Source organism: Chaetura pelagica, unplaced genomic scaffold, assembly GCF_000747805.2.
Source record: "Chaetura pelagica isolate M959 unplaced genomic scaffold, ChaPel_1.0 scaffold1203, whole genome shotgun sequence".
Taxonomy (NCBI): domain Eukaryota; kingdom Metazoa; phylum Chordata; class Aves; order Apodiformes; family Apodidae; genus Chaetura; species Chaetura pelagica.
Window position 1 is genome coordinate 40,994 of NW_009952725.1, and position 24,268 is coordinate 65,261.

The following is a 24,268-nucleotide window of genomic DNA, read 5'->3' on the forward strand; positions in this document are numbered from 1 at the left end:
TACATAAGTTGGCAGCAGGTCCAGCATTGTTTGTGCTGTTGTGATTTGTTAAGCTGTTGGTGCTTTAATTCAGAGTTGGAAGTTGCATGTAAAATTTTAAAACTAAAAATTAAATAATAGCTTTATTGAGGTTTACAAACATGAGTTTACTATAAAGCAGGTGCATTAAACACAGTGTTGCAAAATAAGTTTCCTTAGCATTAATGGCATCGCAAGGCTTAGGAAGCACTTAAAAACTAGTCTGTGTGTACACACAAAACACCTATTATGCAACTGTTAAAACAAAGCACGTCACTTGGATATGGAAAAAGCAGGTCTTAACTTACTTAAACTGTCTTTATGTTTAAGAAACCTATTGCACCTATGTATAAATACGGCAACTTAACAAATGGTGATTGTCTGCTGCATTTTTATAGAATCCTAAAGCGAATATGTATTTTCCTTTTCTTTAATTTTTAAGTGTTCTCAAAAGCTTTCAGACTAATCTATATGTTTTTGGGGTTGGGGGGTAGTGTGTTTCTGAGTTGGCCCTGAATGTGAGTTCACTTGCACGCTACCTGAAAGTTTTGTTCAGTCAGAAGAGATCCTGGGCTGGATGTGAATTCTTGCCAGATGTCAAACTTTCTACCAAGGAAACTAAGGGCATTAGTCAGCAGTCTGTCAGTTTATGTACAGTTAAGTTTGTAGAAACCAGTTTATTACTGATTGCCTTTGGTACTGTCATCTGCACAGAAGAGTGTTTTATTAGGGCTCTATAGTTGCAGGAAGCATAGCCTGGACTTTCTGTTGTGTATCGTATAAATTAAACAGAATGTTTGCTCTGTGTCAGTCTTCTTTATAGGGGAAGACAACTAACTTGTTCTGTAGTTTTCTTCCTGCATGAAGATCCTTTAACACATAAACCAGTCGTGCTAAGCAAGCTGGGAGTGGTAATTTTGTTGCTGCTTCAGTTGATTCTAAGCTTCAGATCTCGGGATCATTCAGATTGGTAGGGACGTCTCTAGTGCAACCTTATGCCCAAAGCAGGGTCAGTTGAGAAATCAGACTAGCTTTGAAGCAACTGTGAAGTAACTACAAATTACTCTTGCTAATATTAAGTGAGCTGTATTTGGGCTTTACAAAAAAAAACCCTGAAAATCGATTCCTTTGATAATAAAATAGTTGGAGGCATCTACAGTGAGAAGTACTGAAGCTACTTTTTCTGGCAAACAAACTTGTGTACAGGAACAATGAATGGAGTTTAACCGAAAATTCTGCAAAATTGCTGCCTTCCTCAGCTTTCACTGTTCTTCAGCTAGCTCTGCAGGAAGGAGAGAGAGGCCAGCATGGACAGGGCGAAGGAACAAATGAGCTGTAAGGGGCCTCCTGGTTTAGTTTTCCCTGTACTTGCTAATACAGTTAGCAAATCTGTACTGAAGACCCTACCCTGTTCACTAGGGTATGCTGTAAGGCAAAATGCTGCAGCATGCAGCATTGCTGCCTCTTTGTTTTTTTTCAGCCAGGGCTTAAAGAGCATCTGTGAAGTTCAATAAGGTTCACTCAGTGATAATCCTAACAGTTGATTTCTCGTGCTACTTGTGTAGCATTATAAGAAGCGCAGCTTTCTCAAGTTGTTTATAGACCAGGGATCATTAAATCCCTGGACAACAAGGTATTGAAGAGATATCAAGCTACAGGTCATAATCGAAGAATTCCAAGCTCCAGAAATGCTGAGGAAATTGTTTTCAAAAGTGTATTATCTTGGTTCTTCATGTCTTCTCTTCTTTGACACTAGAACTCTACATATATAGCCAATCTAAGCTACTGTTCAAGATCAATTAATTCTCTGGAGAGAGAGATTGGAAGTAATTTTTAATATTTTTTTTTATTAAATGTTTGCCCTTACTTCCAGGCTTAAAGACCTAACATTCTGTCTTGATCTCACTTACAGCTGTGACCCATTGAAAACCAGCCTCCTGGCAAATGTGATACAAACTATTAAATATCTAAAGGAAGTATTTTAATTACTACAGTTGAAATTATCTGAGATAAAATAAGTAAATCCTTTTCTTTCTGATCTTGGAGCTTTTTAGCTTAGAAAGAAATGTAGCATCTATGATACATTTAAATAAAATTTGCATGTAACTGCAGATGTAAGTTAAAAAAGAAAAGACACAGGAAGAAAGCACATCTGTCAAGGAGCTTGATTAAGTGCTGACTTGAAATAATGTGATTTGCTGTTTGGGACATCTTAGTAAGAAAGCTTGAAGTCTCGGATCAATAGTACATAAAAAGACTGAATCTTGCATAGATATTAATCTGTCTTTGACCTTAGAATTACACACAGCTACAGAACCAAGGTTATTGATGCCCATCCTAATCAGGCATTTCAAACATCAGAATCTGAAAACATAAATATTTGTTTGAGACTAAGTTCTTAAGTACTTAAAGCTGTAGTTAAGACGTTCCACTTGACTGCCTTTCTTCTCAAAGTCATGATGCAGGGTGAATGGGCAACAGCTAGACTGGTAGGGTTTTTTCACCTTACCCCACCAGAGTGGGGGTAATTTTGCTAAAATAGTGTGCTGTGAGAGTGAACTAAATGGGACTAGGAAGTCTACAAAACACTTACATGAATCACACTTAATTTCTAGAGTACGAAGTCATCACAGAGAGCTAAATGGCAAAGTTGTCCAATTTTTATTCTGTATGTGCAAGGTTTAAGAGAGTTTAAATCTCTTCAAAGGCAGGGCTTCAAAGCTGTTGTTGCCTAAGGTACACCTATTTTGTTTAGCTGCATCACTGACTTTAGCCAGGTGTTGTGAGAGATTCCTCTTGTTTCATTATAACCATTATTCCTTGTTTGTTTGCCCAAGAGGTACTTGAAATAGTGCTGCACATTGCAAGGAGCAGTCTTCTAACTCAGGCATTGGTTGGCCAAGGTGCTAATACCAGAGTCTTCATTAGCTAAGATATATTTAATGCCTTTCACTGATTTTTATTTGGAGGAAAGATGGTATTGATTTAGATGTGGTGACCTTTCAGTCATGATTACAAAGTGTTGCTGTGAAGCATCCACAATGGAGTTAGTTTCTCAAAGTGGACAGGCTGGAATAGTGCAGGGTGAATTTCAGAAGAAAATCTTAAAGGAACTGGGCCAGGAAGCATGCAAATAGTTTGCTGCCAGCTCTAGTGCCTGATCCTGTGCTTTTAGCCTCCATGTTTGGTAACACTAAATCCCAAGATATATCTGTTCTCTTTCAAAGTACATCACCATTCTTCTGGGGGGGGCAGTTTACATCACCTTGTTCAGTAAACAGTTATGGAGTCGGATCTCCTGTAAAAGCTCTTTTCTGAGAATTGGATCTTCCACAAAATAGCTGTAGCAAAGGGACTTAGTGGTGAGCTAATGAAATGCTGAGTCCCAGACAATTGAATTTTATGAGTAAGCGCTTTTCTTGTTCTTACTAAAATCAAATAGAAACTTTCAACTGTGCAGAAGTAAAGGAAAATGTCTCCTAGTTTTTACGCTCATTGATTCCAGCCTGTTTTTCAGTTAAAAGGGATCCAGACCAAAAGAGTAGTCTCGTCCTTGGAGATTTGACCTCTCTCTATGAGATATTATAACTGAAAACACTAGCTGCATGTAAGTAAAAGGTGGGGCATCCCTGTCAATAGAAGCCTGGTTAATTCTGGGTTGAATTGATTTATTTATACTCCCATTTAAGTTCAGACAGATTGTCACTGCCATCTGGTTCCCAGAGAACAGCTAGAGAAAGCACAGGGAAGTCTATGCTTAGATTTAATTTACCAGAATTTCATGTCTTGCTAGATCTGTTACCCTCAATTTCAAAACACAGGGAACTTCAGTCACACTGAATTTGTTGGAGAACAAAAAGAAAAGCCACTGGTATAAAACCTCAATCAGACAAAAGAGCAAGGTATAGTTTCAATCTGAAAACAGCCACCTATTGATTCCCTGCTGCTTAAAAGGATAGTGAGAATTGAAATGTAGAACAACCTGGGAATACCTGTGTTTTCTGCTGGTTGGATGAGTATGGTTTTCTGATCATTCAGTATGATTCAGGCTTAGTTCTATTTACTTTGAAACTTACCTTCTTAGCCATTAGGTCCTGCTGGAACTTTTGTCCAAAGGGGACAACCTTGAGTCTCAGAGGTTAACCTTGTTAACTCTGCATGTTTTTGAGGTACAAAGGGATGCATCTGTATGTTTCTGTCATACAGTCTTCCAGATAGAAATTTTACCTCAATTTTGAGAGTTATCTTTATATATAATTTATTTTGTAGTGCTTCAGGACAAAGGAATCTTGGCACAATATAGGAGAACTGTGTGGCCTCTATGATTCAATCTTTCGGCTTCAAGTGACAAATTTACATCTCTCTGTGAATGCTCCTTGGTAGGCATGTGTCCTATCCTATGGTCTCCCAATAGAGCTAGTATTCTATTTAAATTCTCCTTGAGGAGGTATTGCTAATATTATTTTGTAGCTTATAGTGGATCTCTGGGCTCTGGAGAATAACTTTTTAATCTGCTGAGTTTAGAAGTTGGAATTCGTAATTCATTTTTGAGTTTTCAACCAAGAGGCCATATGCCTGATTAAACTGGTTTATAAAATAGGCTGCAAAACATAAGTGCAACATTAATGCTGTTGTGTATATATGCTTATCATGTATGTCCTGGAGTTAAATTTGCCTTGGAAATGGCTCACCTGATATGATTCACTGTGTAGCTAGTTATGATTTTTCCCTACTGAAAGGTCTAGTGTCTGTCTCTGTAGCTCCATGCAAGGAGCAAGGATTTGCTGCTCTTTAGACCTCATCCTTGAAGGTTTAATACACCGGAGAATTTCCTTTCGTGTGAAGCTTGTCATCTTCCTCAAAGAAGTTTCATTTCTTATATTGCTGGCCAAATTTCCTCTGACTAAATATACTGAAAAAGTAGATATCAAAATTAGAATCAGTCCCAAGTCACAACTACATCTCACGTCTGTAATATTGTTGGGTAACTGCAGGTCGGCAGATTTTTAATTACAGACTTTGAATCTAGTAAGTAGGGATTTAAAAAAAAAAAAAGTTTGAACCTGATGTATGATGTTGCATATTAAGTGTGTGCGTTTTAATCTCTTGATGATGAAAGAATAGGTTGTCTGTTCAGTAGTGATGTGGTGATAAACATAGGTTACACAACTGAGAGAGCATTTAAAATTGCTTTTCTGTTCTTTGATTCTTCTGACACTTCAGTGCTAGATCTTCAGTTGTTTATATTGAAGTTCCTCAGTTTCCTTATTTTGTCTGAGCTATATTTGAATTCTGTATTCAGTGTCAGAAGCACAATTAACTTTGTAGCTTAATGGCTTAAAATGTATTTTATAACCACAGTATCAGCATCTTGAGTCAGTATTCCTAGAAGATGCTCTCCTGGGATCTAGTTGATAATTTTTTTTATTATTGAGACTAATGTAGTGTGTTTACCTGTTACAAAAGGATAAACTTCCAGTACAAAAATCAAGTGACTGCAAATAGGCTAGTTTTAATCCAATATCAGTTGTACTCAATTTTGAGAAAGCTGCTGCTACTAGGCAAGTAGATGATATCTTGCATCTGTGATGGAATGCCTCCTCTGACAGGAGAAGCCTTCTGGGAATAGGTTGATCTTAAGGACTGAATGTCCTTTGTGTTATTGAATAGTTATCATTCTTCTGTCACTTGTAGTTGCAAACACTAGAGTAGGTATAGCATGTAGCAGTATTGAAAAACCCAGGTATTGCATTATATGGGATGACAATCCTTTTGACGGCATCTTGGACAACTTTGATAAATACAAAACTGCTTTTTAAAGTAGGGTTTTATCACTGCATATATTGTTGCTTAGTATAAACATTTGCAAATAGAAGTGATTATGTACCTGAAGTCTAATAAACCATCTTAATTCTGTTTTCTCTCTTTGCAGGCTGCGGACTTGAGTAAACCAATAGACAAAAGGATATACAAAGGAACACAACCTACATGCCATGACTTCAATCACTTAACGGCCACAGCAGAAAGTGTCTCTCTTCTGGTGGGCTTCTCTGCAGGCCAGGTCCAACTTATAGACCCTATTAAAAAAGAAACTAGCAAATTATTTAATGAGGAAGTAAGTATAAATCTTAATGTTGTTTGCACATTATTTATTTGTGATATTAAAGATCCTAGATTCTCAAAAGTTCTGCAGGTAGCTCTGTTTGCCTATATAGCTTATCATTCAGTCACTACCTTTGTTTTACAGCTGTTTCATTGGCTTAGAGTACCTACACAAAAATGTTATTCATGAAGGAACCTTTGGGGGTTTGAGATTAAAAATTAGGACTTTCTAGTTTGGATAGCACTGTAACTAGAGTTAGTGACAGTTAACTGGTAGAAAGGTGTGCAAATCTAAATATTGCTGCGTGTGCTCTGTATTCAGTTGTTACTGAGACTTCTGGTTCCAAATGAAGAAGAAAACATTTTAAGTCCCTATTTAGTGAATATATTATGGTCAAAATATTAAATAAAGTAAAATTAGCAATTTTTATTATAGTGTTACAGCAGAAACTGCCTATATCAAGGATTCCTAAAAGCTTGCTTAGGGAAGATTAGGATATCAAGCTGAATGCTGCCCAAAAAAAGCTGAAGGCTTACGGGATCTTGGCATGTGATGTTCGTGAAAGAAACTCAATCTGTTTTTTCTGCCACTGTGCAAGAAGGAAAGATAGAAGGGAGGACTATGGGAGAGGGACTAGTGCAAAGTTGAAGGACCGCTGGCTCTGATAATCTGGAAGTATTGGCAGCCTTAGAAGAGTAAGTGTCTGGATGCTAGCAGGGAGAGAAATCTAAGAACTGGTACAACTTCTGACAGCATTTTCTGCAGAGGATAAACTATGGGAATTTGGGTGGTTTGGGGGGAATGATTGGGTTTTTGGGGATTATTTTTTTTTCTCCTTTTTCTGCATTGTTGCAGGTGAATGGGGGAAAAGGATAGCAAAGAGCTTTGTAGGTTTCCTTTTTTTTCTTTTAGAAATATTTTTTCTTTTCTTTTAGAAATTTCAAATGTGTGTAAGAGCTTTGCAGAGGAAGTTAAGCCTTTCTCAGCTTTCAAACTGAATAAGAATCTTTCCCACCTCAGAGAGATGTGTTGCTTTGCTCTTTGTACAAAAAAGATTGAAGTATTGTTCTCAATGTTTTATGATTAGAACTAATTCTTCCTCAGCTTTCTAAAAGTAGCTACATCTAAATCAGAAGAGGGGCATTTTGCTCCTTGACTAGCCTTTCCCCACCTACTTTTTCTGTCTGCTTTTGTCAAGTGGGAAACTGTGCTGGAGGATTTCTTCATATTGCATGGAGTACACTGATATAAAGCTCTGTATAAGTAGCTGAAATGTTCATTTTAGCATTGTCCTAACATCTCTCCCCCTGCACTACCACCCCTAAAAAAAAACCACAACCCACCCCACACCAAAAAAACCTAAATTTTGTCATTGCTGCAGCTTCAGCACTGGGAATGGTAGTCTCAATGTGAAAAAGTTACTTGAATAAGTACAGCTCTGATCTTATATGTAATAGCGTAAGTATTACAAATAGCAGTAGAAATACTATAAACAGCTAGAGTTTCATATCACAGAAGAGTTCCCACTCATAGCTGAGCTATAGTTGCTTTCAAAAAAACCTCCTGCTGAAATACTTGCATAAAGTTCCAATGCATGTTTTGATGTTGTTTATTATCTAGTAATCTCCAGTGTAAAGCTGCATTGCAGGCTGAATAGGTCTTGTTGTAGCCCACAAACGATGGAAGCATTGAAGCCATTTTCTCTTAGACAGTATTGTCTTTTCTTTGTGCTATTACCGGCATTACTTCACTGTGGTGGAAATGCATCCTTTGACAGTTTGGTGGAAATTAAATAAGATTTGTTTTCTACAAAGCTGACATAAGGATTTGTGTAGTGCTACCAAACACAGTAGGTTAGAGTTAAATGACAGATTCTTACTACCTACACTGATCTTATCTGCTTGGATATATTTTTCATCTGACAGTTACAGTATTTAAGTTTGCTATGGGTGTGTTTGGAAGTTCTGGCTTGCATCTGAAACATTTCAGAGAAATGTCAGCATTTATGTTTGAGCCACTTCACTTGCTTCAAGATGGAGATGCTTGTTGGTTTTTGAATGTTTAGAGTTTGAGAATAAAAGTATCTTCATAGGCAGAAGTTGGTCTAAATGAGTGTATACATCTTTTGACAGGTTTAGCACTAGTGCTAAACAGAATTCACCACCTATCCTCTTACTAACTTGGTGGTTCAGGTAGCCCAGAGCTGTTTTGACTATCACCTGTGATAAAGCAGTCAGGACAGCACTTAATCGTATGTGCTACGTGAAATAACACAGAAGGCTATGTTGAACTTAAAATGCAATAGCCTCAATTCAGTTTTACTTCTCACTTTTAAAAAAAATTCTATTGATGTTGAAGACTATGAGGACTTGAAAGGCTGAGTTGGGTGATAGTTTTCAGCTTGTGGCTGCCTACCTAAAGGCGCAGTGGTATTCCTTCAGGCTGTGAGTAATCAAATTGGTGATATTTTCTTATCCCAAAACCAACCAAGTATACCTCACAGATTCAGTTGTTTCCAGGTGTTAGCTGGTTATTCTAGAGTTAGGCAATTGAATTGTTTCTTTCATCCCTTAAAAAAAATAAATATTCTAATTTAAACTAAAGCCTTAAGCTGCATTTTTCCCTAATAAACTTCTCCTATACATGTGTTGCCAAAGCTTATTGTTAGACCTGACATACCTGAATGCATATTACATGATTGCCTCTGTTTTTTCACTTCTTTGTGGCCTGTGCATAAAATTTTGTCCCTTCAAGCATGTTCAGAATATGGTTACCAGAGTCTTCCTGACTGGTGATTTAAGTTCCTTCACTTCTTATTGTTTCACCAAACTCAACACAAGCTCCTTATCCCAGCTACTTCACTGATTTGCTTGATACTTTATTCAGTCCATTCTTGTAATGCATCTGCCAGTCATACTGACTTTAAGTCCTTGTTATGCTGCAGAAATGTGTGAGCCCAATTTAAAGCTTTTAAAGCTTCAGGAAGTCATAACTTCAGTTTTATCTTCTTGCTGAGTTTAAAGCTCTGATGGTTTAAGAGGATGAGTTCTAGTAACTTGCTAGATACCAGCTCAAAGCCTCTCTGTATCGTGTCTCTTTGAGCTAATGTGTTCTCATTGAACTTTTTTGTTAATAGTCTTCTTGAGGTAAAGATCAGGTTTACAGGATTTCTGTATGGTATTTTAAGATTGTGTAGCTCAATGTGATTATGGAATTAAAATGCCATTTCTAGTAAAAATGTTGAGCAGCTACTCTTAGGAGTAAAGGTTGTATGTCAGGTTGAGCTGCTCTAGAAAAAGAGAGCTGGAAATTTCACATTGTTGCTATATTAGTGGTAGTTTCATATTGAGAAAACTATTGCTGATAGCAAGCCAGGTGGGCTGATGATCCTTGTCTGCATTTTCTTCGTGTGTGTTACCTGGTGGTAACTTGCTGTCTCGTATTTGTGATATCATCATTGCAGAGACATGAATGATCTGATGAACACAGGACAAACTATTTAAAATACCACAACAGAAGCTAAGAATGTTATTTCAAAGCTACTGCATTTGAGTTCTAGAAAGTTCGCAGATCAAGTTACATCTTTAAGCTCTCAACTACAAAATGGCTAATTTAACCAATGAGAAATGGCAGAAGAGAGGCTTTCTCATCTTTAACCAAGGTTGACAGTAGCAAAAGTATAATCTGAAATGATCAGATTATGTTTTCTGGTGACAGTTAAAGGCCTAGAATGGATAACCTTCAATTGTTGTGGTATTTTTTTTAGTTTGTGATAAACAACATAGCAAGATTCTGGCTAATTTTATTTTTTGCTTTTTTGATGCTTTTTTAACTTGTTCTGGTATTTCCTTAGGTGCTCTGTATTTGCATTCTTGCCTTTTTTTTTTTTCCTCAACTCCTTTTTCAGCCTGTAATCAGTTCTGCCAAATACAAATCTTGAATGTGCATGTAAAGAATTACTTGTTTCCAAGTTGCAGTTGAGTGATGCTGTGGGCAACTTGGTAGGTTTTAAAGTCCACCAGAACTACATTAGCAAACTCAAAGAGTCAAACTTTATCTCAGTTCTTAGAGTTGAAGACATGATGATCAGGAATGTTTAGTGTGCACGTTAGTTGTTTTGCAATTATGGACTCTATTAAAACAGAAGTTTTTCTTTAAAGGAAACTTCTATGTTGGGTGGTAACTGAGGGTATTGACAGGTCTTTGGCTAACAAATGAAAAGTAATTAGAGGGTGGGGATTCCAAGGTGAAGAGTATGTGGTGCCTTCTGACTTCACTGAACCTCCTGCTTTTAATGGCTAACTTTCTGGCCACATAATAGGGTCACTGCTTTTGCTCCCTGAATGAGTTAAAGCTGCTAAAGGCTTCTAAAGGCTGTTTTTTTCAGAGGATGACTTTTATTTGTGATTTCAGATAAAACTAGAGTCTAAATTTATTGTTGATTTGTTGTCTGTTTGCTATGTAGTACAGATGAGTAAATGCCTTTTTCCCTTTAGCTTATTCTGTGTTTTCTTGAAAAGCATGAAAAGGAAACAACCAACCTACACAGCAAAAAATAAACCTAAGAACGGTACCTTTAAATTCAAAATAACAGGTTGGCTTGATTGAAGTGTGTTCTTTGTGGAATGTGAACGGACCATAATAATAACCTTTGGTAGCACTTTGTCTAAAAATAATTTCCTTTTTACTGCTTCATAAGATAAGTATTTTGCAAATACAGTAACATAGCTCCTTTCTAGAAACCCAAGTTCACTTGTGTTGAGTATTGCTCCCTGTCCCCCTAGATAGCTCACATTTACACTTAATGAGTAAAACTTTAATTTTCAGACTTTCTTATGTGTATCTTTTTTGTTTTTCACAGAGACTAATAGACAAGTCCAGAGTAACCTGTGTAAAATGGGTACCAGGTTCGGAAAGCCTTTTCCTAGTAGCTCATTCCAGTGGCAATATGTACTTGTATAACGTGGAGCACACTTGTGGTACCACAGCCCCGCACTACCAGCTACTTAAACAAGGAGAAAGTTTTGCAGTTCACACTTGCAAGAGTAAATCCACAAGAAACCCTCTGCTTAAATGGACAGTAGGTGAGGGTGCCCTGAATGAATTTGCCTTTTCCCCAGATGGGAAGTTCTTGGCGTGTGTGAGCCAGGATGGTTTTCTTCGTGTGTTTAACTTTGATTCCGTGGAATTGCATGGTACAATGAAAAGCTACTTTGGAGGACTGCTCTGTGTGTGTTGGAGTCCTGATGGGAAATACATAGTGACAGGTGGAGAGGATGACTTGGTAACAGTTTGGTCTTTCGTGGACTGTCGAGTAATAGCGAGAGGCCACGGACATAAATCGTGGGTCAGCGTTGTTGCTTTTGATCCATATACTACTAGTGTAGAAGAGAGTGACCCAATGGAATTTAGTGGAAGTGATGAGGATTTTCAAGACCTTCATTTTGGCAGAGATCGAGCAAATAGTACACAATCTAGGCTATCCAAAAGGAACTCTACAGACAGTCGCCCAGTAAGCGTTACGTATAGATTTGGTTCAGTAGGCCAGGACACACAGCTCTGTTTGTGGGACCTTACAGAAGATATCCTCTTCCCCCACCAACCTCTCTCAAGAGCAAGGACACATACAAATGTCATGAATGCCACAAGTCCAGCTGCTGGAAGTGGTGGAACTAACCCCGGAAGTAATGGAAACAGTATCACAACACCTGGAAACTCTGTACCCCCTCCTCTTCCACGGTCAAACAGCCTTCCACACTCTGCAGTCTCAAATGCTGGCAGTAAAAGCAGTGTCATGGATGGTGCCATTGCTTCTGGTGTTAGTAAATTTGCAACCTTATCGCTGCATGATCGGAAGGAAAGACACCATGAAAAAGATCACAAGAGAAATCATAGCATGGGACATATATCTAGCAAAAGCAGTGACAAACTGAACCTAGTTACTAAAACCAAAACGGACCCAGCTAAAACTTTGGGAACACCTCTCTGTCCCCGAATGGAAGATGTTCCCTTGTTAGAGCCTCTTATCTGTAAAAAGATAGCACATGAAAGACTGACTGTGTTAATTTTTCTTGAAGACTGTATAGTCACTGCTTGTCAGGAGGGATTTATTTGCACATGGGCAAGGCCTGGTAAAGTGGTAAGTTTTAATCCTTAATGCTGCATCAAAGAACTAGAACTCTGAATAGGTAGTTTTCTTGAAATATAAATGAATGTTGAGTATAAAATTTCTTTATGCTTAATGTAAAAAAAAATCCTCAGAGCCATACTTTTGGATACTGCATGCCATATTTCTGAATGATTTGAAGTGTCTTGGATACAATTATTAAGTATAGTTGCCTTCCAGCAGAAGAAATAAATACTGTGCATCTAAACTATTGATCAGTGTTCTTATACTTAAGCATAACCACAATATGGTGAAAGCTATTTATGTAAAATTGAAGTAAAACCTGTCAGTCACTAAAATAATCTTCTAATGTTTTCTACAAAATACAGCACTCCCAATGAGAGTAGCTTATGAAAAGATGCTGCTTTTAAGTCTAATAAGAAATGTGAGCCTCTGAAGAAATTCAAACCAATGTGTTTTGTTTCTCCATGCTTTTCTGTGGTGGCCTGCTATTAATGTAAAACCACTTCTTATTAAAACGTCAACCATTTTATGCACAGATTTGTGAGCCCTCTACTGACTGTAGCTTATGCTTTTGAAATTGTGATTCAGTATTATCAAGAAACTCTAATTTTTTACTTACCTATTTGTTAAGTTAGGGAAAACCATGCAAGCTTTCTCTTAGTAGTGTCAGTGTTACATTACTGTCAGTTTTGTTAGACAATGTGATCATTGACAAGCTCGTGCTTTTTGATGGCACCTGTTCTATCAGTTGAACCTTCATGAAAATACATTACTAGTTTTAACTCTTGTTCTTAATGCACTTGAACACAGATAAGACTTCATTTTTTTCTTCTGTCCAGTATATAGCAAGCTAAATTTTGAATGAAGCTAAATGTGGTGATTATTTTAGTAACAGTACTTTGTGCTACAATAGCTCTGTTTGCCAGAAACATTTTAAAGAAATAAGGCTGTAAACATGTTACCAGATCTAGGAAAAAAAAAAAATAAGTTGTGAAAAATTCTGAAAGAGGATGTAGGTTATCACCTGAAGAGAGAGAAATAATCTGCCCTGTTGGGCAACCTAAATGAAAATCTGATATTCATTAGGTTTTAACTATTTGGTTCATAAATCTGACTTTCGAAGCTCTATGTATTTATATACCACAGCTCCATTGCCATAAACTCTTAAGTGAAACTCAATAGTTATTCTTAAACTATTTGTATAATAATTTCATTGCAATATTACCAAATTTGTCACAACATAGGTATGTCTTGAGAGCTATGCCTGCTTTTAACTAAAAAAAAAAAAAAGACCCAAAAGCCACTACCCCTCAAACACTAAACTATTTTAAATGATGCTTGTTGTAATGAAAATACTACAGCAGTTATCAGTTCTGTGACTCAGTGCAATTCTTATGTCTTATGAATTAATTATACATGTACAGCAGTGCCTCAGATTTCTGTTGTGACCTATATTTCTTTTTTTGTTCTAAAACTCCTTTGTGTGCTACTAAACACTACACCGTTAAATTTCCTTTCAGTGGCTGAGGTGTGTTTTGTTAGACTGGGTTTAACTTAAATATTTTTGTGTATTGACTTTGATTTGGAATATGACATTTCAAATATTTCAGAGATAAAGTATGCAGTACCAAAAAATCAGGATTTATGTATTGGCCAATATGGAAAACTTTAATTACAGGTAAGTAATTTTCATGCAGAAGTTATCACTTTCAAAAGTAATATATTGCACACTGATGTAAATGCCATATTGTTTAGGAAGTATTTACTTAGAAATTTTCAAATTAATTTGTTTTTCTGATTTCACTTGCATTTTTAGTGAGCTCACTGTGCTGTTAAAAACTAAATTTTGGTGGCATGTTTACAGGGCTTCGATAGGAAATACTTGTGCCAGAAGGACGTTATGAGCATCCTTTTTGTTTATAGGAAAGCACTTAATAATTTTATTTAATGAAAATTGTCAAAAGTATAAAACACTCATGGTAATGTCTTTCTTACTGGGTTATATACCATTCATTTCTGTTTTGCCAGCTGTTTTAACCTAGGCCATCCCATTACTCTGGGGTTTCAAGCTGCTATTTCTAGTCTTCCTTTTGAAACATGGGTCCCCAAGTGATCATAAAATCCCGTCATGTTTTTGTCTGCCAACTCTAGAGTGAAAGCCTCTGAATCTTGATGCTTCTTCCACTGATGTCTCAAAAGGCCTTCATTAAATTCATGCCACTGCCAGCCTAAAGAAAGAATTGGATGGAAAACTGAAGCAGTCTTGCAGTGTCTAACGTAATTTCCATTGAGCCAGTGCTACCTTTCCCTCTCACTTTTAATAGCCATCAAAAGATGAGCTGGGCAATTGGACAAGTTCTGTATGACAAGTTCTCTTCACTTCTCTGGTTGGGCTGGTGCTGCCCTTAGTGGAAAAAAAAACAAATCCAGAAATGTCTCTTCAGCCACGATTCCTATTATGACTGGTAGGCTGTACAGTGCTTACATTGGGGCCTGACTGTTTATAAGCTTTCCAAATTACTACTTCAGTGTTTCCATAATCATACCTTGAGCTTCCTCACTGGATACACCAGCGTTGCATTGCACTTCCTGAATTGTTGTACTAACTCACAGTCAGTGTGAGTTCAAGTGAATGGCAACATGCTTTAAAAGCAAGTTGAATGAAGCTCAGGATTAATTAGTTTCAGTTTTTTACTCTCACTTTTTGTTAGCGTGTTTCTGAGGAAGAAGGTTCAGTGTGGTGAGAAGTATGTGCTTTCTTCTTAACGTGGTGATGGTTGGCTGTGTCCTCTCCCCACCCTGTCTTTCCCAGCTTCTGATGGGAAACCTAAATGTGACTACAGAACTGTTGTATTAATCTGAAAACATAGAAAAAGAATTTTAAAGGAACCAAGGTAAGCTTCATGTGTCATCTTCATAATTACTTTAATCTGAATTACAGAACCTGTAGAAGCAATTAAAAACTGACAAAAAAAACCCCCACAAATCCAAAGTGGTACCTGGATATGCAAAACAAGTTTTCTCTGAACTTCAGTGGTCAGAGAAACTGTAAGATTTCTGTATTTGTCATTAGAGTTAACTCCTCACCATCTTGCAGAGTGACTCCATTTCATCTAAATGAAAGTTGTTGAGTTGATTCCTTTGTGAGAAAGCTCAAGGTAAGATTAGGCAGAAGTATGAGCAGGTGAAATGGCAGTGTATAACCTAGCAAGATAAACATGCTACCATTTTGTAAAGCAAATGCACATGGAATTTATTTATTTGACTTATTGTACAGGAAAATTTAGACTTAAATTATAACATCCTTGAATTTCCTAGTTAACTACAATTGTAGTACAGTATCATGTTTTAGTATGACTTCTGTTTTAGTGAAAGTACTTAAACATTCATGTACTATATTTGAGAGGAGCAGCTATACATACTAATTCTTCCTCAATGGAAAGGAGCATTTCACCATTACAATTGAAGTTCAATTGCTGGTATTTAAGTACTATCAAATAGATTTCTTTCAACGTGATACGGTATCTGTATAAACGTCAGGGATGATTATAGTAAAACTGAAACACAGCTATATGACTTCAGGTTACCATGCTGAAATTTGAAGTTTTCTGTGATGTGCATAATAGCAGAGTTGCACATGGCAAACCCGCACTATCAGGGTGAATTTAAACCGAGTACACTGGTGTGATATTTATAGCAAGGTATGCGTGTTTGTGCGTGTGTGAGAAGGTGTGACTAGTGGCTCCAGTAAAGCCAGGAGAGATCATAACCCTGTAAAGGCTTTATGATGAGGATGTCTGGATTAGGAAATAACATGACTTTTACTAAACACTTTTTAGAAGACCCATGTTTGGAATTATCACCTCTTAAAATTTGATTATGTACTTGGAATGACTGTATATGTCTGCCCCATTAACAACATAAAGCTACTAAATTAATATTTAAAATGCTGGCCTGCTTATGTTACAATAATAAAATTTGTGTCAGTTAATTTACTGTCGATTTACATGTAAAGATTAAACTATTTTTTCCGCATTTCATGAATTCTGTATACTGGCGTTTGTTAAAGATTGACATGTTAGGTGATACTGTACAAAATTGTATTGACTACCTTTAGTGAAAATCAAAAGTAAAATTCATATGTATTTCCTTTTTACACTTCCATCTAATTTCTTGACAACTTGAATAAATTTCATAGAGCCTTTCTAACATGAACTATTGTTAATTTAACTGTTGCAATAATTAAGCTTTAAGAAGTATTGTTGGTATATTTATAATTTTAAGAAGATCATGTTTGTTTCATACTGCTTATTTTTAGCTGTTGTCACTGTTACAGCTGAAGAACTTTACTAAATACTTGACATTACAAAATAACTTGCTGGGGTTGTCCTCTGTATACTGATGTTAAATAAAAATGTGTGATTGAACTGTAAATGTAGATAACTTTCAATAGTCCTTTCCACATTTGAGTTTTAATTTATCTTGCAGTCCTTAGGTGGTCTTATGCTATCATACTGTACTGAACTAAAGGCCACAATGAAAGCTGTTAACTTGCCATATTTTAAAGTCAGAAGTTGATTGCATCCTGTAACCTGCTCTGAGTAGATATTTCACTTCATCACAAGATGATGCATACATTTTGATGTTTAGATCTTGCTGATAAGGTCATGTCTCATGATACTTATTTTCTTTTAGGGCTAGAGTAATACAAAATAGAATACTTACCAAACCACTTATCAAAGTTGTTTAACCTCAGATTCAGTAAAACGTGGATGTATGTAGATACTCTCTGCCTACCTGTTAAATAGGAGCAGGGGCAAAGTGTTGTCATTCCTTCTGGGACTCTACAGGAGCTCTTTCCGCTATGGACTCTGGTGCAGGGTATGTTCTTTATTCCAGCTTTAGATCTTGTAATCTACCTAATGAATACTGAATATCCCTGAGGGTATGGCTCACTCAGATGACTCAAGTGCTTTCTGTCTGGAAGACTGGCTAGCCTAGGAATAAACTTACCTGAAGTAGAACTAAACTAGTCTATAACTTAGACTACAAAATTCCTTGAAACAAGTTTAGGCAAAGGCTTAAGATGGGATTATGTCACCTTTGCAGCAGTGGTTCTGTGTTAACTGATCAACAAGCCAAAAAACGAGATAGTTACTGCACTTTTTCAAAGGCACTTTTGGGACATTTTAATTGAAAAGTTACTTTGGGCCCAGTCTAACTGAAGTAGGATTCTGTAGTCTACTCTGCAGACTAAAGCTGAGAAACTATCTTTCTTATGTGAACTTGAGAACCTTTTGGCATGTCAGAAGGTACTGATTGACCACTGTGGTGGTCTATATATATAACATATGTGTATATTTAAGAATAGGTGCCAATAAATGAACAAAATTAAATCTGTCCTGAAAGCTTTGGGGAACAGCCAGTTACATGAAATGATGCAAGAACTGGTTGGTCAAACCAGATTCTCCTCAGTCAGTGTGAGCATGAAAGAAAACTGACTTCCACAAGTCCTGTGCTCATAGAAGATATTTAGGCAAAAGGTATCTTGGAACATTAAAGCATCCTCTTGCTTGTCTTTAATAATGTTGCACAAACTTCTTAAGGAATTAACTTGTATGTTCACATTATTTTCTGGTTTTTGAAGTTGGCTTTTAGGTAGGTGCTGATCAACCTTATCAAATTCACTTGGCTCATTTCTTCTGTCAAGATGACAATTACTTTACAAGTAACCAAAATGGGCTTGCCTGAAGTCCTGTGCTTTCCCTTGAGGTTTTCCCTGGGTTATCTCCATTTCATTATTTTCTAATTTGAAAATTTTAAACCTTACAAACTTCTGTAGTTGGAGGAAGCTAAAGAAACAGCTGTTCCTAAGCATGTGAGACCTTGCTACCTAAATGAAGTTTAAGGTCCTATTGCTTGAGCCAACTCAAGTTTCTTCTGGCAAAAGCCTTTTGTGCTTTTCCAAGCACACAAGTCGCTGCATCTTAATTTATTTTTTTTTCTCTTGGACATGCATATTTTCCATTTGCCAATCATATACTTGAAGTAGTCTTACCTAATATCACTATACAGACTCCTGGTTAGTCTGCTGGTTTTCTAGCAGCCTTTTCTTTTTGTTAGCAATGAGTAACATGGTGATACACCTCTGTTAGGAGAAAAATCTTTATGTACATGGAAGAGAAGCTGCAAGTGAAACCTCCTTGATGCTGCTACATTCTTTGAAAAGATCTGCTGTCAAATTGTTTAAGCATTTATAATTTTTGTAAAGCTAGTGGAACAAAGAAAAAAGCAATCAGAAAATAATGTATTTAAAATTCTCTTTACTGAACATACAGACTGTGTAAAGATAGCTGTCAGCTTTGCTGTATCCCCCTAAATCCCATAGAGAATTTCTTTGTAGTATGTTATGTGAATGTTCAGCATGTGCTTCCTTGAACATTTTAAGCTAATTAATTTTATGAGTTCATAAGAGATTAAGATCTGATTTAGTGAGTATATGCAGTTCAGAGACTTATGTTAATAAATGCTGATTCATTTGGATAAAAAACTGTCAGAGACTTTGTTCATGCAAATCTTAAGACCAGTTCAGCTGATCTGACTACAGAATTTTAAACAAATATGAAAATTCTCATTCTGTCTTGGCATGTTATTGTTGCTCAAAAATTGTATTGGACCATTGGCTCTTTTGTGGAGCAAAGGTCTCAGATTACTTTTTCAGATTACTCCAGGAATATCACCATTCTGGACAAGAATAAAATACCCATGGAATGTTCTTCAAGTAATAAATTCCCATTATTTCACATGCTGGCAGTAGCAGTAACGGTTTGACAAGTTAATGTCATTTTTGTATGGGCATTTATTAATTCAGCCATTTTTAAAACTGGTTTAATTGAATTAGTGAAGTGTACTGAGACTTTTTTTTTCTTTTTTACATTAGTGGCTTGTTACATTGAACCATTTGCTTTGTTTTTTGTACCTTTCAATTTCCAAACAGAAGGTAGAAAGGAGGTGCAGGGTCCTGATGTCCAGCGAGTTACGGCTGAGCCGTCTATGAAGACTGAGCATGTGCCAAGGGCACTGTGAAGTAGAATGGAGACTAACTTCACATTAACCTGCTCATGTGTCCAAACTTGCAGTTTTATTTATCTAGGTTACTGAAACTACACAAGATTGCATCTTCAGCTCCAGTTAATCTCTACTTGAAAAAAAAATTAACTCAGTAGTTACTGATGGCATTTTTTCTACTTGGTATCTGCATATCTTCCTGATTTACTATTTTTTTTTTAAATACAGCACTTCTGTGCTGATCTTTTGTAGAACTAGTTTCTGTTGTGAAATCATGCATTTCCTGTCTTTGGAAAAAAGACTTTGGACTGGAGCATATGTGGAATTAAAAAAAAAAAAAAAGTGCCATCTCATGAATTGTGAGGAGGGTTAGTATTAACACTGCTGCAGATTTTTCTGAACAGATCACAGCTATGAGTGACGTGAACCTCAGGTGAAAATGACCTTTTTGATGCCTTTTTTTTTTTTTTTTGTAAAAATAGGTTTGCAGGGGTAGGAATGAAAAGCCATAACTAATACCAGGTTCCGTGTTTTTTTGGCAAGTCAGAGAATGCATAGATAAACATGGAATAGCCTGAGCAACTAGTGCTGAAGCAGGCTGTGTTAAATACTGTCACACTGCTAATTGACATAAGAGAAATGATGCAGTGCTCTGCTAAAGAAGCACATTTCAGCCATAGAGTTTTCCAGTAGGATGGCTAGTAATGTAGCACCTACTTGGAGAAGCCTTTCTGAGGTGGTCACAAAGATTGTTTTATCAAGTTCCTGGCTTGGTTCTCATAACTCTTCCATTTCCCACCCTCTGCTAGATCCATGTGCTGACAAAATAATACTACTAATAAAAAACTACTTTTCTTTTCAAAATCTTTGAACAGTCTGTTAATTTGTTCCTGCTGCTGGCTCAGTATGATCTGTTGTTAAACTTCAAGCTGGTGCCCTGTGCCATGTGGCAGATCTGCAGTTGTCCCATCTCAGTTCTGTGTTTACTATCATGGCTGTTAAACTCCCCAGCTTCGCTGTTGCACTACGTAGTTGCTGCAGCTTTTGTTCCATTGTTTACCACCTGGTTGACTAGACTGGGTGGTTTCATCCCAGAAGGCACTGTAGTCTTGTTTGTTATTACTTCTTTACAGGCAGGAGTGTTCTGTATTTTTCATAACCTTATCCATCATGTAATTCCCAGAGAAGGCAATTACAAATATTCTAGTCCCACACCCTTTGTATTACAGATCAGACTCTTACAAGGTAACTTTTGTATCAAAACTAATTTTTTTTTTACACTTCACTTGCTTTTCTAATGTGGCTTTCTAAAGTTTCTTGTGCTATATCTAACATAACTTCTTAAATAGCCTTCTTGAAAGGCTTTAATATAATGGCAAGTCTATAGAAACATTTTTGTTCCTTAGGACCCACCAAGAACACTTCACTAAAACTTCTATGCCTAACACCCAAATTCTTATCCTTCCTTTTCTTTTATGAACATCTAAAGTCTAAGATGTCTTCTGAAATTAAATTCTTGGAAGAACCCACAGGATTTCTGTTTTCACCCGCACAGAAGTGAAGTTCTGGAATGGCTGTTGTAGCCGTGTCAAGTTTCATGGCAGTGCTTGCAGTGTTTTTGAAATGTCTTGTCTGCAGTGGCATAAGGATCTTGAGATTCTTTCCACTTTGGTGTTCCTCTGGCTTGCCTGCTTGGAGTTCCAGATTTAATTAAGAGCAAGGATGGAAATACAAGGATTTCCTAGTATTCACTTACTCAGAGCCACATGTGTTGCACTTCTGCTCTTAAAAGCGGGGGAGTATTCACAGCCTGGAAGATGAAACCAGGACTGAGCAACTCCTTAAGGGTTTCTAGTCTTGGAACTCGAATTCCAGAGTGTCTGCTAGTTCACAGGTACTAAGGCACCACACTGAATTTCAGTTTGTGCCACCTGTTTCTAGGGAAGTAAGGAAATTAATTACTCTTCACCTGAATTCTTATTTCTCTTCATGTGTATAGCATAGTTACAAGCTTGTTGAAAAAGACTTCATGTTATGCCATCCCTAGTATTTTCTGTGTGCTTATGAAGCACATACTTGCATATGAACAGTTTGGATCATTGATTTATTAGAGACTGAAAATAATACCTTTGGACATCTTTTTCCAGGGTACTTGGAGGTTGCTTAGTGGGTGTAATCTTCTGGCAAGAAAGGCCTTTCAGTTGCTGGTGGATTCAATAGACTTCTGAAGAATGCTTCATCATCTTCATCATTTTTTCACAAAACTTCCTTAGTAAAAATGTATAGAAGTGCTTCAGTAGCTTGTTTAAAATTCTGCCTTTTTTCACTATCTGTTTCTTAACTAATAACTAGGGGATAACTAATAACAAATAATAACAAAAATAATACATTTTTGTGCTCTTGTGAAATATGCAGTTATCTTTGCACATCCTGAGTGTCAAACAAGTGTGAAGACTAGCCCACTTCAGTCTACCTCACCAGTGTCTGAATCAGATATCCACTACATAAACAAGTGAAGTGTACTAGTTCCTGGAGGTATGATCTATGGAGGGCACCAAATTAAGTGCCACATAATTTATTGCATATAAATTGCATATGATTGCATATAAATGGTACATAAAGTGTGTGCATGTGTATATAGACACGTTCATGCACACATGGAGTCTGCTGTAAATCCTACAAATGTGTCCAGATTCACAATGTGTCTGAACTGGGAGAGTACAGGTTTTTAAAAAGAAGGGCTATGGTTATAGTAGAAACTTGACTTTAATTCAGCCAGGCCAGCCATCCTTCCACCTCTTCTGTCCATAGTCAGGGTTTTCTTCCATCCATAGTCGGGGCTTTCTTCCATCAGTTGAGACCTTTCAGTTCTTGAATCCAAGCAAGAAAGAGCTCCTATAGATTCTGAAGATGTGACTTAATTCCACACTGTATGCTAAATGCTGCCTGAGCTTGTCTAGGTTGATGGATCTGAGTAACAGGATCTTAATTTTGAGGTAAGAACCTGAGCTGGTAGCTGTGGAGAGGAACTGCTAGAGGTGCATTTATCATGCCTCGTAGCAAGGAGTCGCAGAGTGAAGTCGCACTCCCTGGTGTGTGCTTCCAGCTCAGCCCTATCGTGCTCCTCAGCCTGCTGGCACTTGCTGTAACTAATGACCTTGCAAGAAGACCAAACTGTATTTTGTTATGAAGCTTTTCTCAAGTGAGTCTGGTACACGGTTACTTTTATGTGAATGATTTAAAAGGGGCTACTATACATAAATTTGAAATAGAATCGATCCAGTGATACCTGTCCCTAAATCTGGAACAGTAGCCTCTGTCTAGCCAGGACTGCCCTGCAGGTGGGGGATTGTCTGAAATTAAGTACAGCTTCTTTTATTTGAGTGGTGATGTAGTTAAACTGGTGAAAAGTTTTCCTAAATGCAAATTTAAATTGCAATGGGAAATCTTTACTGAACTTTTGCTCAGTGTTTCATTCTCTTTTAAAATTACCAAAATAAATAGTTGGTTATATAATCTATTTTTCTATTCAAAGCTTGTAATATTCAATAATAGCATATAAGAGATTGAATGTTTCCCTGTATCAGGTTAGGTGTCAAACTTGTTGATACTGGAATAGGTTTGTTTCTTGCCTAATAAAATGCTGAGCACTTTTTTGGTCTATCATTTTAAAAGTTTTTCAGATCACAATGACCCAAAATGCAAGGTAGATTAAATCAAATGCTGGGATCAGCTTCATTATGTATCATAAATGCACACGCTTGCTTACTTTGTGTGCTGCTTCACTGGTACCATCGTGGCTTCAGTTCTTATGTAGGAAATAAGGTGCTGATGTCTCAAGTAAGCAAGTGGTGGTAAAAATAAATTGTATTCATTTTAGCTTCAGGCTAAGAACTTTATAAAATTAATGTCAGGTTCTCTTGCTGGATTAATGTAAACTGCTTTGTTTGCAGGGTTTATTGTCATCCCAAAACCAGGCCAATTCTCCAAGTGGAACTGTAGTATAGCCATCACACTACTGCTAGCAAATCTCTGAACGCAGGACAAGAAGTAATGACAGTGGAACCAGAAGCTGTTCTTCAGGCAAAGAGCATCACAAATTATAATGTGGCAGAGTGTAAACATGGAGTTATGTGAATCACATAGTAATTTGCAAAGGAATAATGTAATGAGTTCTTATTACAGCTAATACTGCTAGGCTGCTCAACCAAGGAAGTTTTCACTTAAAAAAAAAAAGCTTCCTCTGGTGCTGCAGGAAAAAATAGTAACATTTTTTGTTTTCTTTATACTTTTCAAGTCCAGTGTAATTTAATCTCTATATAAATATATAAATAAAAGATATATATATATAGTGTAAAATAAAGTATGTTTCTTAAATTCAAGTAAGTTCAATGGTTAAACTAGTACTTCACCATTGTTTATTTTGCACTGATTTTTTTAACCAGAGATGGCTAAAAGACAGCCTGGAATGCACTCATGGAAAATGAAAGTCATTACTTTCTGGCTTCAAAATGTTATTCAGGAAGATGGATGCTGCAATCATAGATTTTTAAAACAGAATTGTTTTGCACTTAAATAGTTTAATGCTAATAGAGAATTACTTTAAAATTGGTGTTCAGACACCAGAAAAACTATGTTGTGGAGAAAAGATCCTTTGTATCTATTAAACATTTATTTTAATATTGTTGTTTCCAACTGCAATCGGCTCTGTATTATATGTATAAATAATGTAATTCAGTGGTGGGGAAGGGGAGTAATGGATCATTACACTAGAAATTCTCATTAATTTAAGAAAGTGATATTTCTAATTCAGCAAATACATATTAAACTATCTTCAATATGCATTTTTGTTTACTTTCTGTTCAAATTCAATCACTTTTGATGTAATCAATCCTTTGTTGAATTAAATGTTTGGTACAGAAATATAATCTAAGCTTTGTAGAACAAAT

At 36.7% G+C, this 24,268-nt stretch overlaps 1 protein-coding gene across 1 annotated transcript; it reads left to right on the forward strand.

Annotated features, from left to right (window-relative positions):
* Positions 1 to 5,935: 5,935 nt before the first annotated feature.
* Positions 5,936 to 23,815, forward strand: WDR20 (WD repeat domain 20; the record flags this gene model as incomplete). Its single annotated transcript, XM_009994694.1, has 3 exons — positions 5,936 to 6,133; positions 10,983 to 12,260; positions 23,273 to 23,815. Coding segments are annotated over 3 exons (1,530 nt in total), but the record flags the coding sequence as incomplete, so codon positions are not given.
* Between the last annotated feature and the right edge of the window lie 453 nt (positions 23,816 to 24,268).